At 43.9% G+C, this 17,522-nt stretch overlaps 1 protein-coding gene across 1 annotated transcript; it reads left to right on the top strand.

Moving 5' to 3' along the window:
• Window positions 1-12,437: 12,437 nt before the first annotated feature.
• Window positions 12,438-16,334, top strand: LOC126506775 (calmodulin-like protein 3). Its single transcript, XM_050150572.1, has one exon. It carries the CDS (start codon window positions 15,008-15,010, stop codon window positions 15,455-15,457), a length of 450 nt encoding a protein of 149 aa, XP_050006529.1. The 5' UTR covers window positions 12,438-15,007; the 3' UTR covers window positions 15,458-16,334.
• The last annotated feature ends 1,188 nt before the right edge of the window (window positions 16,335-17,522 follow it).

Genomic DNA, 17,522 nt, shown 5'->3' with positions numbered 1-17,522 from the left:
GGAGGGAGAGAGAGAGAGAGAGAGAGAGAGAGAGAGAGAGAGAGAGAGAGAGAGAGAGAGACAGAGAGAGAGAGACAGAGAGAGAGACAGAGAGAGAGAGACAGAGAGAGAGACAGAGAGAGAGACAGAGAGACACGGAGAGACAGAGAGAGACAGACCACGTGTTCATTCTGGGGGGGGCAGTTTAAGTAGTCTGTAGGAGTGGTCTTGATCCTCCCTGGGGAGGGGTCACCATTTGGTGAGCTTTCTCACAGGTGGAGTTTGGACTAAGGCAACTCCCAGGGGAGGGGTTTGAAATGGAGTTCCTGCCCAGTACGCCAAAGATGGATACCAGGGGGCTGGGATGAGGCCCCCTGACTATAATATTCCACACTCTCTGTATAAAGGGGTGTTAGGGAGCTGGGGTGATGCTTCTGACCAAACATTCAGCAATCCAGTAACCTAATAAACTTAGCTGTTGAGAAGGTAACCTTAGCACTAGGCAGAGCAGCCTGGTGTTGACATAAACCAGTCTCCTGGAGGAAACAGTAGGCCTTGACATGCGGACTTCAATCTTAGAAGACCTGGATTCTCCTAACACAGCCCAGATGTTTAGTTCTTCAGCACTTGGTGAACTTTACCTTATGATCAGGCAGAAGCCTTCAAACTATGGGGAAGCCATTCTCCTTTGAATCCAAAAAGATGCTCTACCTGCTTATTTGTCTGATTTCAATCACATCAACCACAACTTAATTCCATACAGTGATTCACTGGGTCTCCATATTAGCCCATCACGAGGCCATGTAGGAGTCTTGATAATTTACACAAGACAGATGAAAAGCCACCCAAAGATCACCCAGATCAACAACCAAAACCACGCATCCCCTACAAATTCAACCGTGCCTGATAACTAAAGGAATACTTATACGGGTATTCCGATGGACAGTTGCTGATAAAAATTTGAGGTACTGAGGATAAAAATCCTCAAGCTCTCTCCATGTCATGCACCAGGTAAGAAGTCAATCCCAAGCAAGAAGTAACTAAAGAACTTAATTTATGACATATGACTGAGAAGCAGAGGGACTCAAAAAAGTCCCTTCTTAATTCTGCTCACTAGTTCCCCATCGTCACTCAAGGAGTGTCCAACTCACTGTGGGTAAAGCTTGAATTCCAGTGCTCTGTAGACCTCACAAGGTCTTCCTCTCACTCAATTCTTTTGTTGTTGTTTTTTCTTTTTGTTTTGTTTGAGACAGGGTTTTATGCATCCCTGGTTGGCCTCAAATTCACAATGTTACCAAGGACAATTTTGAACTTTCGATCCCCCTGCCTTCACCTTCCAAATGCTGAAGGCATGCACTACCTTGCCCAGTTTTATTGTCTATGAGTTAAACCCAGAGATTCAAGCATGGTAAGAAACACTCTACCAGTAAATACTAGGCTAGATCCTCAGTTCTTTTTTTTTTTTTTAAGATTTATTTATTCATTATGTATACAGTGTTCTGCAGGTCAGAAGAGGGCACCAGATCTTACTACAGATGATTATGAGCCACCATGTGGTTGCTGGGAATTGAACTCAGGACCTCTGGAACAGCAGGCAGTGTTCTTAACCGCTGAGCCATCTCTCCAGCCCCCATCATCAGTTCTTTCACCAACAATTCTGGAACTCTCTCACTATCTCTCCACCTAGGCATTCTACATCGACTCTGCTTGGCCCATTAGTCTTTCAAATTCTAATTTGAGCCTGGAGTCTCTTATCATCTCTATAGATTTTTTTATTATTATTAAGGAGGAAACTCCCACCTCAAGCATAAGTCTGTCAGCAGTTATCAGTTCAATTGTCCCTGATCTGTCCTTAGAGACTCCATGCCAGATTACTTGGGTTAGGAACCAGCATAAAAAACTAGGCCAATAAAAGTGCCACATGACCAGAGTGCTTACAGGAAGCTGGGAGAATAAATCCAAATCTTGAGTTTAGGCTGCAGACACAATGTGTCCTACGGGGGATGGGTTTTCTGTCATCATTACAGAATTCTGCAACAGGAAAGGCCTTGGGGCAGATGTGTACAGGTGTGGGCATCGTCAGCTGCTCCTGAGGACTGACACAGAGGTCGCTCATTGCTATGGAGCCATACACAAACACACAAACAAAAAAGGACAAACTATTAGACTTCGTAAGATGAATACAATTGACATTTTGGAAAGACCATTCGAGGCCTACCACAGAGATTTTTGTGTTCTAATGTGAATCAAAGATAAGGCTGAAACAACCCTTCTCAAGTAGCTGGAAGCAAAGCGGCTGTTTATGATGCAGCCTTCCTGTGTCAGCCAGCAAACACTGGCTGACTTGTTGCTAGGCAGAGATCCTGTCCTACCTCACAGAGCAGCATGAGAAAAGAAACCAGCAATAGATTTATCTTTCGGAAGAAACAAAATAAGCAAGAAAAGAATGACCAATATAAAGTAAGAAGTGGCCAGGCGGTGGTGGCACACGCCTTTCATCCCAGCACTCAGGAGGCAGAGGCAGGCGGATCTTTGGGAGTTCGAGGCCAGCCTGGTCTACAAGAGCTAGTTCCGGGACGGGCACCAAAGCTACAGAGAAACCCTGTCTCGAAAAACAAAACAAAAATAATAATAATAATAATAAAGTAAGAAGTGATAAATGCGAAGAAAGCTAAAGAGTGGGGGAAGTGATGAGTAAGGGGAGGGTCAGTTTAAAGTAGGCTCATGAGGAGACCTCTGCCTAAGGTTTGGGAACAAATGGAGCACATTGTACAAAGATGCCACAGTAGGAATCAGGGTAGAAGTGGTAAAGGAACAGAAAGCGGGCCAGCGCCTAGAACTCAAAGATGGAGGTCAGGCAAATAAGAAGGCAGGAAATGGTCATGGAGGACAAAGGTAGCCACCCTCTGTCAGGAGTCTGGATCTTATGGGTAAGCCAAAGATATGTCCTTATAAGGGTATGAGAAGACATGATAGTCACCGAATGGCCAAACACAAGGGAGACAGGCTTGAAGAGTATTGACCTGTCTTGCCTCAGGATAAGGTTGGTGAGGTGGATGCATTGGAACATATCTTGGAGGAAGAGCTGAAAGACTGGATGTGGTATAAGAGGAAGGAAAGAATTAAATGTGGCTCTTGGGTTTCGCTCTGAATAGTTAAGTGAACTGCTTTCAAGAGAGATTGGGAGACTGGAGAAGAAGCAGATCTGGTGGGGAATGAGAAGCAAATTCTCTCTTGGTCATATTAATTGTTGGGTGCTAATTAAACCCAGTAATGGACCTACGAAGGTGGTAACTGCTCTTTGCTGGATAAGTAGACTAAAGACATACCGAACTACCAGAAATGATTTGCCATTTTTCCTACATTGAGACAGCTGTGCTTATCCGTGTCTTTGTGTAGCTCCCGGGCCAAAATGTTTGCAGCCGGAAGTTGGTGATAAATACAAAGCAAATAGGATAGGATGCTGACTAAGCCGGTAGGAAGGAGAAGGTCTAGATTCCAACGCAAGCCTTTAATGAGCCAGTTGTCTAACTTTGACTCAAATGTTTCACCTGTCATATTGAAACAAAGCAATATGCAGATCCAAGTGATTGCTCGATGGATGGCAAAGTAAATCCGAAAGTATTTCATGATAGAGCTTTTTATGTTTTTATGACAGGAAAAGGAAGACCGTGAGCAAACACTAGCCAGGTGGGTAGTTTTAGCAAGAAGGAAAGAGAGGAAGAGTCCCGTAGTCACCCATGCACCCTTCTAGCTCCATGTTAGGAATGGAATGCTAAAAGTTGGGAATTCCTGATCCAAACCTCCTTCTGTAGCACCCTGAGGGAGCGCTACATTGACCAAGGTGTTTAACACATTCTTTTTAACAAAAGTCATTTCGAATCCGAATTCAAACTGCAAAGGCAGAATTCCTTGAATCTCTTAGCTTTTAAAATCCCTACTCTCCAAAGGAAGTAATTTACAGCAGGTGAGTATCTCTGATTGAGTATCCGCACAGTCTTCATCAATACCATACTCTACCTGGCCAAAACCATCCCATTGTGATTGCAGGAGCCTCGGTATCTGGCACTGTAGCCTGGATGATTGACACACAGTTCAGACCTCTGTTCCCTAGCACTGCATGGCAGTGGCTCTTCTTGTTTGTTCCGTGGATCCTTACAGGGCAGAGGGATGAAGACCCTTTGAGAGGACTCGTGTGTGTGTGTGTGTGTGTGTGTGTGTGTGTGTGAGAGAGAGAGAGAGAGAGAGAGAGAGAGAGAGAGAGAGAGAGAGAGGGAGAGAGGGAGAGAGAGAGAGAGAGAGAGAGAGAGAGAGAGAGAGAGAGAGAGAGCTATTTTTCTAACAATCCTAGTGTCTTTCTGTTTACAGTGTCTTGACATTTACTCTGAGGTCAAAAGCAATCATGGGGAAAATGCTAGCCTCTTTGCATGACTCAAATGACTGTATTTTGGACTACTAAATGTCTCTTTAAAGAAGAAAAGCCAGTCTTATTTGAAGAGCTGATAACTATACATTTGTGCCTTTGTATTCTTGTATACACTTTCTTGTTTTTGTTTTTGTTTTTGTTTTTTGAGACAGGGTCTTTCTATGTAGCCCTTGGAACACACAGATATCCTCCTGCCTCTGCCTCTAGAGTGCCAGGATTAATGGCATGGACCACCATGCCCAACTGTATACAGGTTTTTAGCGTCAGCTAAACATGAAAGCGTGACAGTTACCATGAGAACATTTGTGCGGCTGTCTGCAAGAGTCCAAGGTGATGTTTCTTTTCCCCTCATAGAATTATTTTATTGGAAAGCAGCTGGCAAGGCAAGGGAGTGCTAGGATTTGGAGTCCAGACCAATACAACTCCCAGGCCAGGGGGGCTGGGATGGATGCCAGGGGCTGAGGCTACACTCCCCACTTAACATTCCAGACTCTTTGGATATAGAGGTGACAGGAACTTGAAGTGATAATTATGATTAACATTTTAGGCTCTCTTTGGAAAAGGGGCATAGACTCAAGTCTGGTTACTTCCTCTGGGCACGGAGCAACGTGAGGAGGGGAGAGCTGGCTGGAGAGGCATTCTGGCTGCTGTTATTCAGGAGACACTGGGCATTGTTTCTTGAGGGAGGTAAGAAGGCAGGTGTCTAGGAGGAAAAGATATTGTTATTACTGAACCTGTGAAGAGGGGCTAGCCTTGGGATGAGATACAATAGCAGAGGAAACCAGATTTTAGTTGGCAGGTGTCCGTGACCCAGAAGAGCTGATACCAATGAAGTCCCAGGAGTACCAGCGTACAGGTGCTTTTGGCATTTTCCTGGGAGCGCTTTGTAGGTTGGTCTTGGCTTACGTAGTAGGAGTAACCTGAAAAATATGCTTAAAACTGGAGGGTCAGGACCACTCCCACAGGGTATTTAAGTGGACCCCCAGAGGAGAAACACGTGGTTTTCAGGTCTGCATGGGCTCCCTGCTGTCCTGTCTCCCCGCATGCGCTCGGCCACCCGAGAGCATCTTACTTAATAAAACAATGGGCATTTTGATTTGGTTTGATTTGACCTAATTATATTTCTTGCACCGGCTGAGCTGCCTCTCTTCTTATAATTTTTACTTAACAGTATTTGCTGGCAATAAAATTTGAGCTTCCAAATGAAAATTGAAATTTGGATTGTTGACATTTGCCATGGTAAATTTGAGAATCTTCAATGCTTTAAGAATTTAGGGTAAGCCGGGCGACGGTGGCGCACACCTTTAATCCCAGCACTTGGGAGGCAGAGACAGGCGGATCTCTGTGAGTTCGAAACCAGCCTGGTCTACAGAGCTAGTTCCAGGACAGTCTCCAAAGCCACAGAGAAACCCTATCTCGAAAAAAACAAAAAAAAAAAAAAAAAAAAAAAGAATTTAGGGTAATCTGACAACCTCTTCTGGTCCCTGTAGGCACAAATGTGCTATACAGACATACATGAAGGCAAAAAAATTTTTTAAAAGTGTGTGTGTGTGTGTGTGTGTGTGTAAGCTTGTATTATGAGTGAAGACTCACATGTGCCAATAACATATGAGAAAATCAGAGGACAATATCAGGTATTGGTTCTTGTCATACACTTTCTTTGAGACAGGGTCTTTCTTGTTGTTTGTGGCAGCATATACTGGCGAATTGGCCCTTGGGCTTCTGGAGAGTCTCCACTCTCTGCCTTGCACCTTGCCATAGGAGTGTAGGCATTATAGGCTTGCTTTGCTGCATCTAGCTTTACATGGGTTTTGGAGATCCAAACTCCTCACACTTAAATGCCAAGTTCTTTACACACCGAATGGTCATCCCAGTTCCTTTTTAAATATTTCTATATTAATTATACACAACAATTGGGTTCAATATAAGATCCTTATGTATGTATGTAATACATTTCTCAGTAACTCTTAAATGTCTAGATCAGTGGTTCTCAACCTGTGGATCATGACCCCTTTGGGGTCAAGCAACCCTTTCATAAGACTTGCCTAAGACCATCAGAAAACACAGACATTTACATTATGACTCATAACAGTAGCAAAATTACAGTTATGGAGATCAGTCTTCTGTCCTATGTGACATTGGTGAAGATCTTTTCCCAATCTGTAAGTTGCCACTTTGTCTTGTTGACCATATCCTTTGCTTTACAAAAGCTTCTCAGTTTCAGGAGGTCCCATTTATTAATTGTTGCTCCAAGATAAAAAACACTGATGATAGCTTATGCTGGAGAGGATGTGGGGTAAGGGGAACACTCCTGCATTGCTGGTGGGAGTGCAAACTGATGGAGCCACTTTGGAAATCAGTATGGCAATTTCTCAGAAAAATTAGGAAACAGTCTACCTCGAAACCCAGCAATATCGCTGTTGGGTATATACCCAAAAGATACTCAATCATACCACAAAGACATGTGCTTAACTATGTTTATAGCAGCATTGTTTGTAATGGCCAGAACCTGGAAACAACCTAAATGTCCCTTGACTGAAGAATGGAAAAAGTAAATATGGTACATTTATACAACTGAGTACTGCTACTCAGTGGTAAAAGCAATGACATCTTGAAATTTGCATGCTACTGGATGAAACTAGAGAAAACATCCTGAGTGAGGTAACCCAGACCCAGAAAGACAAATATAATATGTACTCACTCAAAAGTGGCTTTTAGACATAAAGCAATGAAAAATCAGCCTACAGTCTGCAACTCCAAACAACCTAGACAACAAAGAGGACCCTAAGAGAGACATATATGGAGCTACATACATGTAGAGAAAAAGACAAGATCTCCTGAGTAAATTGGGAGTGGGGGGGGGTCACAAAAGAAGGTAGAAGAGGAGAGGGGAAGAAAGTGGGGAGTGAATAAAAATTTATAGCTCAATAAAAAACAATAAAAAATTAGTTTTGAAGTAGCAACAGAAATAATCTTGTGATTGGGGGTCACCACAAGATGAGGAGCTGTATAAAAGGGTCACATCATTAGGAAGGTTGAGAACAACTGGTCTAGAGAGTCACACATATTTTATTTTCTGAAGAGAAAGGAGCCAGTGTGTGGGGTGAGAGGCTGCAAGGAGAGAATTAAGCCATGAAATGAGAAACATTCCCTCTGCCATAGTTTCCCAATTTTTGAATTGCAGCAGTGTGGCCATCACAAGGCAGCCCTTTGTGAGTCATGGGTGCTAAGTAATTCTGTTTAATGTCTTTCCTGGGTTCTCCTTTCAATGTGCCTTTTTTTTTTTTTGTAAAAATCAGGCAAAGACGGGGTGTTTGACCCACACAGACATGCATGCCCCAGAAAGTAAAACCCGCAGCTACCTGTGTACTCCTCTTGAAGGGAGCAGGGATTGTCTTACCCAATCTTCCACGGAACTGTCTGCTAGGGGTTAATTGTTTTCCGGTGATGTCAGCCCTGGTTTTCCGGGAGGCAGTTAACCACATGTCCAGGTACGGTTTGTCCTGTCTGCAGCAGTCAGGCAGTGATGGGGGAGGAGAATGCTCAACAGTCTCTCTCTCAGCAGATTGTTGCTGTGGCAATCAACTGGGGAGGTGGGGTCACTGATTATCATTTTTTTTCTGCCTTTTCTACTTCATAACAACTGCCAATCATGTTCTCATATCCTCCAAAATAGAAAGTTGTTCAAATTACCTAATGGTCCAAATTCCTAACTAACCTCAGGAAAAGAAGAGAATATTCGGAGTTCAACGAAGTCTATGGCTAATAAGACTCAGTGGATAAAGGCGATTGCTTTGCAAGCCTAGCAACTGGAATTTGATCCCTGGAACCCATATAAAGGTGGAAGGAGAGAACAAATGAAGTTGTCCTCTCATCTGTAAACATGTATTGGGGCATATACACCATATATACAATAACAAAAGTAATAATAATGATAATAATAATAATTTAATAAATAAGGCTGGAGTGATGGTTTAACAGTTAAGTACTGAGTTCAGCTCCCAGCATACATATGGCAGCTTGAACCATTCGTGACTCCAGATGCTAAATTTCAGGGGATTTGACACCTTCTTCTGACTTCCTCAGGTACACACACACACACACACACATACACACACACACACATATATGCAAACAATGAATTCAAATAGATAAAATTAAATCTTGAAACGAAAACAAATATAAATTTGATTAGGAAAAGAGTAGGACTGATCCAGCAACCTGGACTGGAGTGGGCCTGGGATGGTGAACTCCAGGGGAACAGGAGCAGATCCAGACCAAGGACATTTGCAGAGGCAGGACTGAGCCAGAGACCTGGGCTGGAGTAGACCTGAGACAGCAAACTCCACAAGAGCAGGTACAGGGGAGCAACTGTCGAGCAAGCTAGTGGGCCAGAGCCAGAGACCTCTGTGGGTCCGGGCGTGAATCTGGGACCTTTGAGGGAGTAGACCTGAGCCAGAACCCCTGTAGGTCTGGGAATGATTCTGGGACCTCTGAGGGAGTAGGAGCTCTGTGGGTCACAGCGTTGGTCTGGAACCTTCAAGGGAGTAGGCAGGGACCAGAAACCACTGCGGGTCAGGCATGACTCCGGGACCTCTGAGTGGTTAGGCTTTAGCCAGGTCCTCTGCGGGTCCAGGCACACCCGAGTCTGGGACCTCTAAGGGAAAAGATCAGAGCCAGAGACTTTTGCAGGACCAAACCCAAACCAGGGACCTCTGCAGGAGCAGATCCAGACCAGGGACATTTACAGAAACAGGTCTGAGCCAGCAACATGGACCAGAGCAGGCCTGGGACAGCAAACTCCATGGGAGCAGAGCAAACACCAGGAGTGCTGAACAACCTGCAGGAACATGAAGTGACCAATGGGTAACTAGAACCATGGCTCTGACTACAGTGCCAGGAGGAACAACCATCTGAGCCTTGGCTCCACTGGCACCTAGAAGATTAATCCCCAGAGTCACAGATGGCCCCAACCACACCAATTAGAGGAAAAGATGAGTAGACAAGGTAAGAACGCATGCAACACCACAAAGAACAACACGACACCAGTAAAATCTAGAGACTCTACAACAGCAAGACTTGAACAACCAAATAAAGATGAAGCAGAAGAAAATGACTTAAAAAATAACTTCAGGAGAATGCTTGATACTCTTAAAGAGGAAATGAGAAATTCCCTCAAAGAAATGAAGGAAAAGACAAAATATTGGAAGACATAAGCTAATCTCTTAAAGAAAACTAAAAAAAAAAGCAATCAAACATATGAAACTATTTAAGACTTGAAAATTAAAATAGAGACAATAAAGAAAATACAAACTGAGGGAATTATAGAAACAGAAATCATGAGAAAATGATCAGGAACCACAAATGCAAACTTAAACAGTAGAATAAAAGAGATGGAAGAAAGAATTTCAAGTGCTGAAGATACAATAGAGGAAATAGACTCATCAGTCAAAGAAAACATTAAATCTAACAAAAACTTAACACCTATCCAGGAAATGTGGGACACCATGAATATATCAAACCTAAGAATAATAAGTATGGAAAAAGGAAAAGAAGTTTAACTCAAAAGCACAAAAAATATATTTAACAAAGTCATAGAAGAAAACTTTCCCTACCTAAAGAAAGATATTCCTATGAAGATACAAGAAGCATAGAGAACACCAAACAGACTGGATAAAAAAAAAAGTCCCCTTGCCACATAATAATCAATAATGTAAACATACAGAATAAAGAAAGAATATTAAGAGCTGCAAAGGAAAAAGGCCAGGTAACATAAAGGCAGACCTATGAGAATTACACCTGACTTCTCATTGGAGACAACGAAAGCCAGAAGATCATGGTCAAGTGTTATGCAGACATTAAGAGACTACGGATGCTATCCCAGACTACTATATTCAGCAAAACTTTCAATCACTATAGAAGAACAAAACAAGATATTCCATGACAAATCTAGATTTCACCAATACCTAGCCACAAACCCAGCCCTACACAAAGTACTAGAAGGAAAACTCCAACCCAACGAAGTTGGCTACATCAACAAAAACAGGCAATTGATGATCTCACAGCAGCAAATCCCAAATAAGGGGATAACACACAAATTAACATCACCAACAATGAAAACTAAATTAATAGGAGATAGCAATCACTGGTCATTAATATCCCTTAATGTAAATGGACTCAACTCACCTATAAAAAGACACAGGCTAAGAGATTGGATATGAAAACAAAATCCATCCTTCTGTTGCATACAAGAAACACACCTCAACCTCAAAGACAAACATTGCCTCAGAGTAAAGGGTTGGAGAAAAAATTCCAATCAAATAGACCTAAGAAACCAGCTGGTGTAGCTATCCTAATATCTAACAAAATAGAGTTCAAACTAAAATCAATCAAATGAGAAAAAGGACATTTCATATTAGCCACAGGAAGAATCCATCAAGAGGAAATCTCAATACTGAACATTATGCTCCAAATACAAGGGCACCCTTGACCATATACTCAGTAACAAAACAAACTCAACAGATACAAAAAAATTGGAATAACCCCATGTATCTTATCAGATCATCATGGCTTAAAACTAGAATTCAACAGCAATACTACTTCCAGAAAGTCCACAAACACATGGAAATTAAGCAATGCTCACCTGAATCATCAATGGGTCAAGAAAGAAATAAAGGGACAGATTAAAGACTTTCTGAAATTCAATGAAAATGAACACACAATATATATACTCAAATTTATGGGTTGCAGTGAATGCAATGTTAAGACACATATTACAAGGATTTTAAATATTTGGAGAAAGAAATTGAAGAAGACACCAGAAAGTGGAAAGATCTCCCATGCTCTTCAGTAGGTAGAATTAACATAGTAAAAATGACAACCTTATCAAAAGCAATCTACAGATTCAATGCAATTTTGCCCATCAAAATCCCAACAAAATTCTTTATACACCTTGAAAGAACAATACTCAACTTCAAATGGAAAAGCAAAAAACCCAGGATAGCCAAAACAATTCTGCACCATAAAAGAAATTCTGGCGGCATCACAATCCCCGACTTCAAACTCTACTACAGAGCTACAGTACTAAAAACAGCCTGGTACTGGCCTAAAAATAGTCAGGAGGACCAATGGAACTGAATTGAATACTTGGATCTTAATCCACACACTTTCGAACACCTGATTTTTGACAAAGAAGAAAAAAATATCAAATGGAAGAAAGAAAGCGTATTGAACAAATGGTGCTGGCATAACTAGATATCAAAATGTAAAAGAATGAAAATAGATCCATATCTATCACCATGTACAAAACTCAAGTCCAAATGGATCAAAGACCTCAACATAAAGCCAGCCACACTGAACCTTGCAGAATAGAAAGTGGGAAGCATACTTGAACGCATTGGCACAGGAGACCATTTCCTAAATATAATCCCACTGAGAGAAACAATAAATGGGACCTCCTGAAACTGAAAAGCAAAGGACACAGTCAACAAGACAAAATGGCAGCTTACAGAATGGGAAAAGATAGTCACTAACAGAGGTCTGATCTCTAAAACAACCTTCCTCAAGACCCAGCCATACCACTTTTGTGTATATATCCAAAGGATGCTCAACTGTGCCATAAGGACATGTGCTCAACTATGTTCACAGCAGCTTTGTTTGTCATAGCCAGGGCCTGGAAACAACCTAAATGTCCTGCTACCAAAGAATGGATAAGGAAAATGTGGTCCATCTACACAATGGAGTACTACAGAGAAAAAAAAAAAAAAAGACTGCTTGAATTTTGTAGGCAAATGGATGAAGCTAGAAAACATCAGTCTGAGTGAGGTAACCCAGACCCAGAAAAACAATTATCACATGTACTCACTCATAAGTGGGTTTTAAACATAAAGCAAAGGAAACCAGCCTACTAATCACAATCCCCGAGAACCTAGACAACAATGAGTACTCTAAGAGAGACATACATAGATCTAATCTGCATGGGAAGAAAAAAGAAGACAAGATCTCCTGAGTAAATTGGGAGCATAGGGACCTTGGGAGGGGTTGAAGATGGGGAGGGAGGCAGGGAGGGGAGTAGAGAAAAATGTAGTGCTCAATAAAAATCAATAAAAAATTATTAGGAGTAGTTTTTCAATCTTTATTCATTTCCCTTGCTAATAGAAACACAGGGTTTAATGAAAAATTTAAATATGCAAATATATATTTTATTACATTTCCTTTGTGGGCAGAGTTTTTTTGTTTTGGGGGTTTTGTTCTTGTTTTTTTGTTTTGTGTGTTTGGGTTTTGTTGTTGTTGTTGTTTTTGTTGTTGTTGGTGGTGGTGGTGGTGTATGTGCACACACAGTAGTACACAGGTAGTGAGCAGAGAACATCTGTGAGACCAGTTTTTTCTTTCCACCATGTGATTCCTGGTGACCTGAACTCAGGTCACTAGCCTACCACTGAGCCATCTTCAGATTGCCTTTGTTCGTTATTCTGTTATATGAAAAAGATGAGTAACTGACACAGAAAATCAGTATCAGTAAGGGCGGTTATAAAGGGAGAATATGAATCTCAGCCTAGAAACAAGTGGTATCTTCTCCTTGTCCCTAAATAAATGAATTTTATTCTATTCTGTTGCATGTTCAGCCCTTCTCTGTCAATACAGAAAGAAAACAATGTACCCCTGGGGGTTCCGGGGTAGCACCGCATTCCCGTACTACCAAACACTGGAGTATGGAGGAGAGGAGAGTGGCTTCTGACGGCTGATGGAGTGGTTGTCCACACAGCGGCCTCTAAGATGCCCATCACCTTGTTTCTTCCATTACGCCCCTGGGTCCCCATAGCCACTCCATGTCCAGATCCTGTGTCCTGGTGTTCATTTGATGGTGTGTGGAAGAAGTACGTTGCTTCCTTTTTCTTCTCCCATGGTGAACACCTTCCTTCTTTATTCTTCCCACACAGTTAAGGTCTGGGCATCTTGGGACCCTTTGAGGAGGAAGTCAACCATCTGGCAGATAGGCAACTCCCATTCTCTCCCTCCAGACAACAAAGGCAAAGCTGCCATCTACTTGAATGAAGAAAGCATTTGTATTGGTATTATAAGTGCTAGCGTGGAGAAAGAAGGGAGAGAAATTCCAGGAGGAAACAATTAACAGCCAAGCGGTGGTCTGGCACATTCTCTCCCCAGTAACTCCTCGTAAGCAGACGATCTTCTCCATGCAGCCCTGGCCCTGGGCCTGCCTGGTCAGTAACAGAACAAAGGGCCAATTCTGTATTTCTCTCTCCAATGGGATTTGGTTGGAGTCCTCTTACTTAGGGAGGTCATTTCCCTAGCCTCCACCCCCACCCCAGACAGTAAGGAGCTGGGGTCCTTCTTGACTCTGTCACCTCCTGGAGATGATCCCACTTTCTGCTCTGGCTCCAGAGCTCAGGCAAGTGCCTGCTGAAAAGCTCCAAGGGTACTGTGACCAAAGGAAAGCCGAGGGATTCCTCCCTGAGTCCCGCAAAGCTCTCCTCTGTTTTTCATGCCCGCCTCCCCTTCGTTCACTAGACGGCATTTAGACGGCCCACCTTTCCTTCTCTCAGTCCCTCCATGCCCTCTTCTTCCCTAGGCCACTTCCAAGAGTCTTTCTGCAGAAGAGTTGTCCTTGACCATGAACCATCACTACCTCCATCCTCCCCATCACTGCCTTTATTTCCTTTGTAGCATGTGCCAAAAAATATTCAGTGACCTCATTTGGGCTTACCTGTTCATTTCCTTAATAACTCAGTCACAGTCAGGACCTGAACTTGATGGAGACCAGGACTCCATGCTGTGTTCATTCTGTATTCTTCCCCTCCAACCACATCTGCCCACGAGGCACTCGGTAAACAGCGTGAGCGGGTACAAGCATTGCAGGAAATTCTCCATTCATGTCATTCAAAGACAAGTGAACCCTGCTTTTACCTGAAGAAAACCCATTATTCCTATCTGAAAACCTAAGGAAATCACCAGGTTTGGGAATCAAAGACAATGAACGTAAAAGCAATTTCTATTCTTCATCTACAGAAAGCTTCAGCTCCATTGAAGAAAGGGAAATGCTTATTTTACTGAGAGATGAGTAGATGATTGGTTGGGGGTGGGTGCAAAATCAAGAAAACGGAAAGGGGAGATGGGAAACACAAGGCCAGAAGCCCAGGTTGTTTTTTTTTTTTTTTTTTACAAAAGGTTTTCCCTATACCTGGATGGAAGGTATTGCCGTGACTGCTGCCGGCCCTGTTGGTGTTTGACGAGGAAAGCTGCCTTCCACACAGAAAGAAGGTCTGGCAGCAGCTCAATTAGCAGACCAGCCTGGTTGCTGCTCTTGGACTCTTGTCTAAACAGGACCTGGCCTTCAGGCAACCACAGGGGCGGGGGTGTCTGCGGATGGCAGCCCAATCCTGCCAGACCAACGATGGGGGAGGACCCTGCTCCTTCTTAAGCCCCAGCCAGTCAAGCCAGGGCTAGAAAGCCAGCCAGACAGCCGCCCCTTGAAGTCTCCACCTGTCTTTACAGAGCCTGGGAAGAGGAGCCCAGCCCGCACTAAGCGCTTGGGAACAGAGACCAGCCTGGTCACCTCTGCCGCATCACCTACGACCTGCCAGCATGACCAACCAGCTGACTGAGGAGCAAATCGCTGAGTTCAAGGAGGCCTTCTCTCTGTTTGACAAGGATGGGGACGGCTGCATCACCACCCAGGAACTGGGCACTGTCATGCGGTCCCTGGGTCAGAACCCCACGGAGGCTGAGCTCCAGGGCATGGTGAATGAAATTGACAAGGATGGAAACGGCACTGTAGACTTCCCGGAGTTCCTGAGCATGATGTCCAGGAAGATGAAAGACACCGACAGCGAGGAGGAGATCCGGGAGGCCTTCCGGGTGTTCGACAAGGATGGCAACGGCTATGTCAGTGCTGCTGAGCTGAGGCATGTGATGACCAGGCTGGGGGAGAAGCTGAGTGACGAGGAGGTGGAGGAAATGATACGGGCAGCAGATACAGATGGCGATGGGCAAGTGAACTATGAGGAGTTTGTCCACATGCTCGTATCCAAGTGAGGCTGCGCCAGAGGCTGCGATAGCTAGGCGCCCATGAGGCTCCTAAGCTGCTTGCAAGTCAGTGGCTACCTTCACTGTGGTGAGAATCTTACCCAGGCCTTGGGTGTCTTTCCGTGTTTCCCAGCTTCCTCTGGGCTCTGTTGCGTCTCAGGCAAAGGGGACTTCATCCACCAGACTGCATTTTGCTTTCTTTTTTTTTCTGCCAGCTTCCTACCTGCTCACACCCCTTGACAGAGAAAGCCTCAGGCTGAGACAGGCATCAACTCCTCCCAGCCCTCAAGAGCTGACACGGACTGTCCCATCTCTGCATGGACAGTGAGCCAAAGGACCCACGCTTCTTTTTTTCTTTTTCTTTTCTTTCTGTTTCCAACAGAAATGATCATTAACTCCATGGCATAAACCAGGCTGGAATCTCCGTGTGTGTGTGTGTGTGTGTGTGTGTATGCGTGTGTGTGTATGCGTGTGTGTGTGTATGCGTGTGTGTGTATGCGTGTGTGTGTGTATGCGTGTGTGTGTGTATGCGTGTTTGTGTGTGTGTAGCAAAAATGAAGAGGTCTTCTTAAGCTAGTAGCATCTCAGAACCTCCTGGATAGGGTTCTACCAGGCACCCAATGCTTGGCATCAAGAAGGCCTGTAGCCTGCATCACAGTTCCTGGAGCATCTTAGACCAAAGACTTCATCTGCTGTTCAGTTTGGGAAACATCTGGGTATGGAATGAAAGGCAGTGATGGGACTTGGATGACTGAGGTCGGGCCATCCGGAAAACATCATTTCGCTTCGGTGAAGCTCTGGCTTGGTCCTTTTTGTCTCATGCAAACCTCTGTGGTTCTTTTTTTTTTCCCTAAGCTGGGGGTCAGTTGTAACACATTTGTATTCATCTAGAAGGAGAGAAATTTGAATGACACCTATGTTCCTATGTTGTTCCCTTTTGTGTTTCTAACTAAAACCCTGTTTCCTCCAACTATCATTTTTTGTTTGTTTTATTTTGTGTAAGTGCAATAAATCCCTGCATTGGTGCATAGAGAAAACGTTTGGATGCAGTAAGTCTCTCCCCGTAATGATCAAATTGGTAGCAAAGAACAAGTAGATATCTCAGTAAGGGGCTGGACATAGAGAGCTCTCTGATGGAATGTTTGCCTAACATCCATGAGGCTCTGGGTTCTCAAGCATCACATAAAATGGGCATGGTGGTACAAACCTGTGATGCCAGCGTTCAGGAGGTAGAGGTAGCCGAAGTTCAACGCTGTCCTTAGACGCCAACCTGTGCTGGAAACTCCAGCTTTAGGGAAAAAAAAGGAAATATATACAATGCTGCTAAAATGCCTGTGTCAATCACCGGAGAGAAGGATCTACAGCTCTTTACTCCTGCTTCCCCCCAGTCACTCTGAATGTTGTCAAGTATCTGGTAATGACAAGGTTGAGGAGGGTTCTAACTGCAAGATGACTTCAGCCAAGGTGCGAGAGCAGCTCAGAGACCGTTAGCCCTGTCCACACTGGCCATGCCCAGAGGTTGCACTGGCTCGTCCAGAGTCTGAGAGGCCTCCTCAATCAACATCTGAGTGCCAAGGGGACTGAAAGTTCAATGTTTTGTGAGGTGGACCCTAGATTGGGACTCCGCAAAAATGTTGATCTTTCATGGTCCCCATATCTCCCCTCCCCCGCCATTGATTTCTCATTTGTAAAATAGTGAGGGTGGGTTCTGGAGTCAGACAGCCTGGGGTTGCAGCCCTGCCCTTCTCTTATCTGCGTGGCTGGGCTCCTTTATGACACCAGGACCCCTGCACTCTCCTTGTTAAGTGAGAGGCACTGAGTCTGTATAGGAACTCGCTACCATTGGGTAGCCATGACGCTTTGTTTTTTCATCTTACAACTGAGGAACCTGAGGGCATGTCGTAGGCTTGACCTCCTTCTTGGCTGGGCATGACCCCTTTGCCTTCACTGTGATGACAAGAGTGGCCTTTCTCCACACTGCAAAGCGTTATAAGAATGGTATTTTCGTTATTCAGTACTGGTGAGTGAACCCAGGCTCTTATACATGCTAAGCAAGCACTATCACTGGGCTATA

This window comes from Alexandromys fortis, unplaced genomic scaffold (genome assembly GCF_014885135.2).
Source record: "Alexandromys fortis isolate MF-2015 unplaced genomic scaffold, M_Fortis_MF-2015_v1.1 scaffold_69, whole genome shotgun sequence".
Classification (NCBI taxonomy): Eukaryota; Metazoa; Chordata; class Mammalia; order Rodentia; family Cricetidae; genus Alexandromys; species Alexandromys fortis.
The sequence above is the reverse complement of the archived record's forward strand: the minus strand, read 5'-3'. Positions and strand labels throughout refer to the sequence as shown.

Coding starts and splice junctions, on each gene's coding strand:
- LOC126506775 (XM_050150572.1), top strand. CDS start 15,008: ATGACCAACCAGCTGACTGAGGAGCAAATCGCTGAGTTCAAGGAGGCC.